The 8,092-nt window shown below is 48.7% G+C and overlaps 1 protein-coding gene across 1 annotated transcript; it reads left to right on the plus strand.

Annotated features, from left to right (window-relative positions):
* Positions 1-963: 963 nt before the first annotated feature.
* On the plus strand, positions 964-3,063 carry NXPH3 (neurexophilin 3). The gene is made up of 2 exons (XM_065422738.1): positions 964-1,020; positions 2,335-3,063. Exons 1-2 carry the CDS (start codon positions 964-966, stop codon positions 3,061-3,063), a joined length of 786 nt encoding a protein of 261 aa, XP_065278810.1.
* Positions 3,064-8,092: the final 5,029 nt, after the last annotated feature.

Raw genomic sequence — 8,092 nt, forward strand, 5'->3', positions numbered from 1 at the left:
CAAAACATTTGGACAACTCTGAGACTTTTTTTTCCAAACCCTAACAGTATCAATGTCTGTGAATCCCCATTTGCAGATGAAACACATTTTGGTTGAAAAATTCCCAGCCAATTCTAACAGTGATCATTGGATTCAGAGGTTCATGAATAGGTCCCAGCCAGGTCGTGACTACCCTTCCCTGGCCTTTACGGTTAGAGGAGCGTCCCAAACTTTGTTTCCTGTTTTGTGGTCCTAGGACTCAAAGGTTGGAAGTCACTGCAGCAGGGCAATGGGAGACCAGTTCCTCCAGGTACTGAGTAAAGATATAAGCCTGGCTGTTGGTATTATCCTGGCTTGAAGGATAATCAGTTATCCTGGGTTTGCTTTCCCCAAACTTCATACACTTCCTTACCTTTCACAGTTCATCCTCCTTTGTTCAGCATTAGCATGTTGATCCCACGGGGAGCTCAGGCGGACAAAGACTTTTCCAGCTCACCTTTCTCGTGTCCCCCAGAAGTTTCAGGCACTGATGGGGACGCTGGTCTCGAGTCATATTTGGGAGCATTCTCCACACTGAGAAAGTGTCCAAAGCCTGCCCTCTGGAGTGTCCAGCTGCGGTGCAGGCAGGGAAGGGTTAAGCCTGGAGGTGCTGCAGGTACCTGGCGGTGGGAGGGTGCGAACAGTGCCGGGGGACGGGGGGGGGGGGGGGGCGAGGTAGGAGAGTTTCACAGAGTCTGCCACGAAGCAGAGGGGAAGAGATCGTCACATGGAGGGAACCAGCGGCGGCAGCAGGTGTAAGGGGCGGGAGGGGCGGCTGCTGGCGCCTGCCTCTGCCCCGCAGCCGATCTGGAAGGGAGTTGCCCGACAGATCATGGGCTGGGGGGGCCGTAGGAGCCAGGAGCCCCGCTTATAAGAGGACCAACACCTCCCCGCCCCCCTTCAGTTCCAGGCACCGCGAGGCAGGAGGAGAGGCACCGGCTGAAAATGCAGCTGTCTCGCGGCTGCCTGCTGTTCCTGGTCCAGGGGAGCATCTCCCTGCTGGTGAGTGATGGGGGGGGGGGGCGCAGAGGGAAGCTCCCGGGGGGCGGGGATGGGGGGGGAGAGGCTCTTTAAAAGTATAAGGAGGCATTGGCAAGAAGTCTTAACCCCCCCACCACCACCACAAAAAAAACCCCAAACTTGTGTGATTGTGCAGCTGGTATTGGAGTGGGGGGGGGGGAAGGGGGTGTCTGGCTGATGGGGAGGGGGGCTGTGGGGAAAGGAAAGGAGGCAGCTCCCCCAAAGTGTGGGGAGTTCAAGGACTCGTGTGACCAATCCCCCCCACCCCCGCCCGAGGGTGGGATGAAGGGGGCGGAGGGCACCTTTCACCCCGTGGGAACGTGCCCCACTGTCCCCCCTGCCCGTCGGGGGGGTGGCCCAGGGCGCTGATCCCAGGTGGCTTCCCCCCCCCCCCCTTCCTGCTGAAAGCCCGCAGGGTCCCAGCCAGCCCTCCCGCCTCCCCCGGCGGACACACACGGAGCTGTGTGGCTGAAATCACCACGGCAACCTGACCCCCCCCGGGGGGGGGGTAGGTGAGCCACATCTGCATCTCTCACCTGCCTCCCGGCCAGATGTTACCCCCCCCCCTTCTGCAACCTCAACTCCCCTCCCACCAGCGAGAGAGCTCCGCGGCGGGGAGGGGGGGCAGAGAGCCAGCCTAGGGCTGAGCTATCGCCAGACCTTGCAGTGGGGAGGGAGGGGGGAAGAAGAGGCACTGGCCCCCTGGCTTGTCCAGATTCTGTCTTTCCCTGTCGCCCACTGCCTGACTGCCACAGCAGCTGGGAGACAGAAGGACCAGATGATGGGGCTATAGTCAACTGAACCATAGGGTGTGTGTGTGGGGGGGGGGGGGTCTCAGTGATTAATCTATTACATCCAGCGAGCACTAACCCAATCCCCTGCCCATCTCTTCTACGCTCCTCTCCACCAGCTTTAAGCAGAGATCCCGGGGAATTGACCTCAGCTGACATTTTTGGAAAGCTGGAGGGATTAGGTGGCACCCTGAACAAAAGGGCACACAAAATCCCAGAGGCTCACATGGAAGAAAGCCCGTTACTCAGGGCAGAAAGGAAGGATGAGTGTAGAGACACAATAGGGTAGATGGACCAAGGAGGTTATTCAAAGGAGGATCAGAGACAGGAGAGAAAAGAGAAGCATATAAGAGAAAGGGGAGCAGGAAAACAAGAATGAGGAAGGAGAAAGAGGGGAGAAGACTTGTGATGACATGTCTAGAGGTAAGTGGAAAGAGGACAGAGTACAAGAACAGCAGGAGGGAGAAGATACATCTCTCTTATTCTCTCCTATTGTCCTGTTCAGGTGATCTCTGGACAAGAACAAGGGGAGGATGCAGAGCAAGGTGAAAATGAAGTTCAAGACAGATCCCAACTGCAAAAGAAGAGGGAGCACCTCTCCCCGAAGTCCCTACTAACTCAAACCCCACTGCAGAATTTGACTCACCTAGAGTTGGTCTCTAGTTCACAAGAGTTCTGGGAAGTCCTGGACAACCTGTCTGAGCTGGACCAGGGCTCACGCTCTAGAGGACGCAGGGACCGTGTGGCAAACACAGGCAAGTTCAAGAAAATTTTTGGCTGGGGTGATTTTTATTCCAACATCAAGACAGTAAAGCTGAACCTTTTGATCACTGGGAAGGTCGTCGATCATGGTAACGGTACCGTTAATGTCTTCTTCCGGCACAACTCCACTGGGCAGGGCACTATCTCCGTCAGCCTCGTCCCTCCCACCAAGACAGTGGAGTTTGACCTGGAGCAGCAGATCTTTATTGAGGCCAAAGCATCCAAGGTCTTCAACTGCCGGGTAGATTATGAGAAAGTGGATCGTGCCAAGAAAACCACACTCTGTACTTACGACCCCTCCAAAACCTGCTACTATGAGCACACCCAGAGTCATGTCTCCTGGGTCTGTGCCAAACCCTTCAAAGTCATTTGCATCTACATTACCTTCTACAGCATAGATTACAGGCTAGTGCAGAAGGTGTGTCCTGACTATAACTACCACAGTGATGTACCTTATTACCCCTCTGGATGACAGACCTGTTCCATCTCAGGGATAGCCCAGAGACGGGTGTCCTGGGGAAATAGTTTTGTAAGCTGAAGCAGAGTGCAGGGGTCTCTAGAAACCAGAGTTCTGATGCAGGACAGAAAAGGAAGGAGTACTGATTTTCTCTAAAAGCCTAAGCATTGAAGAAAGGAATTCTAGACTCAGGGTACTGGCATTTCTAAACCTGACCCAGAGCTGTGGTCTTTAGAGACTGGGCTATGTAGAAGATGCCTGGACATGAAGTACAGAAATCATCATCAGGATTTGGGTTTCTCAACACAAGAATATTTGCCTGGACCTAGCTCACGTGGCCAAGAAACCAAGGCCTGGACATTGGGTCAAGGGGTCTACAGACACATGCTTAAAAACCAAACCAACGGTGGCCTGGCTCCAGAGTGTAAGAGGTCTCGTTGGAGATAAGGATATTAAAGGGGACTCGTGCTAGTGTATTAAAGATGGCTGTTTGACATCAGTGGGTAACCATGTACTTGGAGCTCTACCAAAGTATGAGCTAGAGTTGACTAGCAGGGTCTCGTGTACAATCTGTATTTGGGAGTGCAGGTGTCTCCAGAGACTAAGAGCTAAAAGCTCAGAAGTAGAAATATTTGGAGGATCCTCTGCCATGACTAGGCAGGAATGAAGAAGGGAAATTAGACTGTCTGGGGATGAGACGTTTCCAGACAAAGTGTCATCTCTCCTTGCTGTGGGGTTTTCAGACTCTGTTAGCCACTCCCGATGGCTGGAGTTTTTACAGAATCTCAGCCCTATGGATCGACAGATAAAGAAACCCTGGTCAACACAGTCAAAAACGCTGACACAGTATATAGGATTCACAAATTTCACTTCATCAAATCCATGACCCACATCACTCCTCCTCTCCCCCTTGCATCTGCATTCTCAGTCATGTCAGCACCCCACATTCTTCCTGCTCTCCATTATTTGTCTACCTCCAGCAGATCTCTTCCACCCATCCTGAGCCCCATAGCACCTCAGCCCTATATACTATGTAGCTTCTGTATTTTTTGGGGGGGGGGAAAGATTGTGTGTGTGTGTGTGTGTGTGTGTGTGTGTGTGTGTGTGTGTGTGAGTGAGAGAGAGAGAGAGAGAGAGAGAGAGAGAGAAGTCATGTGTTTGCTGTATCATTTAATTTATTTAAAAAAAATAAAATCTTGTCCTTGAAATGGAGAAAGTTTCCCCGGTGCTAAGAGGGTAGGGTAAGTGTTTTCATTGAGAACCATCTCGTCTTTAAAAGAGTCTCTTCCCTGGCTAAAAAACAAAAATCTTCACAGTTATGAATGAGAAATGCAAAATGCATGATCCAGTCTCCTAACATGCCCTCTCCCAACCCCACTGCCCATATATACTATTCTGTTCAGGTTCTTCCCCTGCATTAATTTTTCTATGATCTGAGCATTGGATACATTTTTATTAGCTTGCAGGACTTGAACTTGTGACCTTTAGCATTTAAATCAGGCACTGTATGGGGTTGATACTCCGCAGTGGATGTGTGAATTCTGAGTTACTAAACGGGGATTTGTAGCCTCAAATCTCTCTGCCTTTCCCTCTACATTAGAACAGGGATGGGCAAACTTTTTGGCCCAAGGGCCAAATCTGGGGATGTAAATTGCATGACGGGCCATGAATGCTCATGAAATTGGGGGTTGGGGTGGGGCCGAGGGCTCTGGGGTGGGGCCAGAAATGAGGAGTTCAGGGTGTGGGAGGGGGCTTCGGACTGGGGCAGGAGGTTGGTGTGCGGGGGGAGGTCTCTGGCTGGGGGTGCGGGCTCTCGGGTGGGGCTGGAGATGAGGGGTTGGGGGTGCAGGAGGGTGCTCCGGGCTGGGACTGAGGGGTTCGGAGGGTGGGAGGGGGATCAGGGCTGGGCAGGGGGTCGGGGCGCATGGGTGCAGGCTCCGGGTGGCGCTTACCTCAAGCAGCTCACGGAAGTAGTGGCATGTCCCCCCTCTGGCTCCTACATGGAGGCGCGGCCAGGTGGCTCTGCACGCTGCCCCGTCCGCAGGCACTGCCTCTACAGCTCCCATTGGCCGCGGTTCCCGGCCACGGCACGCACGGAGTGGGGCAAGCCCCAGACCCCGCTCCCCAGCTGGAGCTCAAGGGCCGGATTAAAATGTCTGAAGGGCCGGATGTGACCCCCGTGCCGTAGTTTGCCCACCCCTGCATTAGAACCTCACAAACTTCACTTTGATGCACAGAATGCGCCGACTGGCATTCTCACAGAAGACCCAGCGAGCTCTCCATTCTGTCCCTTTCCACCCCCACACTATGCCAAGGTCTCACATTACTAAGACTTTATCACGTCAGTAAAATCCTATCCAAGTACATTTACTAGTGTCTTATGCATTGAAACTGAATGACAGTTAAAGTAGGTTTTGTGACCCAGTGTGGTGCTGTTTTGCTTTTGTTTTTAAATCATGTTTCTTTACCTAGTTGCTAATGCAGAGTGGATCTTCTGGTTATTACAGCAAGTCAGCAAGGCTCTATTATACGCATCTGAACATTGACATACTGAGTAACACAGAGAAGCCAGCCAGAGTACATCAATCAATCAATCAAAAAAAAAAAATTTGCTTTAGTTGAATAACCAGGAATTTTTACTCTTCACAAACCAGAGCACAAAATACCTTGAAAGCTCAGTTGTAAAAAACAAACCAACAAAAATAAACAACAGTCATAATATCTGATATTTTGAAAGGATTGCTTTCATCTCACGGGGAACAAGCTAAGGTACATCCCCAGAAGGTTTCATGCTTCCTTTGAAAAGAAATAAAGAAAAATCTGTTAACCCCTTCCCTCCCACTGTAAGAGAAAAAAAATACACAAAAGTTACTCACTTGGAGCTATTTCTGAAAAATTTTAATTTTCAGAGCATCAAAAACAAACAGTCAGGCTATACAAGATGCAGCATTTTAGAAAGCGATAGGGCAGTTGGTGGTTACTAGGAGACCAGCACCGTCTATTATTCTAGATTAGAATCATCTCCTCCCAACTAACCAAGCAACACAAGATGATCAAAAGAGAATTTCACTAAACTAAACGGCAAACAAAAGAAGGTAAAAACACATAAGCTAGATACACATTCTATCAACTATGTGGCTCACCCCTCTTTGTTCCAGCTAGATCCGAGTGAGAGCCTTTGTAACAATTTATTCAACCAATTGCACCTTATGTTCAAGGAAATGTCTGAGAATACGTGGAGATTTCCTTGAATTTATTGAGCTCTATTTTGTAATTAATTTGGTTTGCTCTGCGGCTTACTCTTCAAGCTGTGCTGTGGAGTGGAGATTGGCCTCACAATATTGTTCTTGTTCCCGGACTAGATGAGTCTAACACTCATGATGGAATCTCTGCTGCAAATACATACAGAAAGCAAGTTTAAGTTATTTTCCCAGGAGTACGTATACTTGAAATACACTATTATTACTGCAAATGCTAACAATAAAAAGTCAGTTCCAGGAAGAACTGTGGAAAGCAAAACCAAAAGTCATGCATCTATGACAGGGTGAGTTCATTAAAAAAAAAAAATTCATAGCAATATTTATGGAATATTTTTGCAGCTAATCATCCATCTCTGTTTATAAGCACAGGCTCCCACCATGCAGAGTAACTCAATGGGAGTGGAAGCTGATATCTACGTCTCAGGAGAAAGAACAGCTTTCGATAGCATCTGCTATTGGCTGAGATGTAGAACCATACAGTACATGGCAGTGGCTTCCTCCATCTCCAGTATGGAATTCCCCAGTTGGCTAATAGAGTCTCTTCCTTCCCCACCAAATCCTTCTAATTGTTTTAATGAGTCTCAAAGATGCATCTAACCTTTGCTTTGGCTTGTTCAGAAACCCAGCCTCCCAGAATGAATTGCCCCATCCCCATGCCAAAGTCAACCACCCTTGCTCTGCTATTAACATAACTCACTTTTTCAACAGCCGACACTGTCAGAACTCCAGGGGAGAAAGAAGCCAGCCGGCCACTGCGCCAAGGACAAGAAGAATCAGAAAAATCAGAAGCTACTGAGAAACAAATCAAATGTAGTTATTACAGAACAGCAACATGACACTTTTCACTGAGGAAAAAGTACTACACAGAATCACAGGAATTTGAGATGAGACCACCTACAGCGTTGCCATTTTCTCTCCTCCCTCCCCTCCCCGCCACTGAGGGCTTCTTCTGTACACTGTAAATTCTCTGCTTCTATCCTGTCCATTTTAAGTGGCTCAAATGATGGGGCTTCCACCATTTCCCTTACAAGACTGTTTTACACTTGAATAGCTAGTACGTCTTCCCCATCCCTGCATTCAGCCTAAACATTCCTTTGTTTAGTTTCACATCTCATTACTCCTAATTACATCCCAGGGTACTTGCCTAAACCAAACCCTAAATCCATCTCCGTTATGGGGGGCATTTAGACCCTTTACATACTTGTAGATGTAGCTTTCCCTTGCCATCATCTGGTCAATGACATTTAATTTTTTTGGTCTTTCCTCTCAAGTCACCACACTCATCCAAAACTAGTAGTGGCAGAGCTATGTTAAACGGGATATTTATTTGACATTAGGAGACCGATTATGCAGCCCTAAGTCATATTTAGTTCCTTACTCTGGAGTGGTCTAATTCAGTGTTTCTCAACGACCGGTCTGTGGACCAACATCAGTCCCCGAGATGTCCCCGACAGTTTAGAAAGGCAGCAAGCCCTAGTATCAAAAAGGTTGAGAAATGCTGGTCTAATTGATTACAATAGGACTAGTCGCAAAGAAAGGCCCATCTCAACGCAAGGATGGCATACTCTGAAGCTTAATGAAAATATGGAATCCCTTGAAACACCAAGGCTCGTATTATAGCCCATAACGTCATCAAGACTCTTCAATAAATGTTCTACAAATATTCCAGCCAGATGCCAAGATTTTGAATGAGAAGGAATTATTAGTATTAATTTGTAAGTAAATTTTTTTTGCCACAAGCGTCATAGTTAATGTGATACAACTTCTTTTTATAATCCTAAAGT

The sequence above is a fragment of the Emys orbicularis genome, chromosome 25, assembly GCF_028017835.1.
Source record: "Emys orbicularis isolate rEmyOrb1 chromosome 25, rEmyOrb1.hap1, whole genome shotgun sequence".
NCBI classification, from domain to species: Eukaryota; Metazoa; Chordata; order Testudines; family Emydidae; genus Emys; species Emys orbicularis.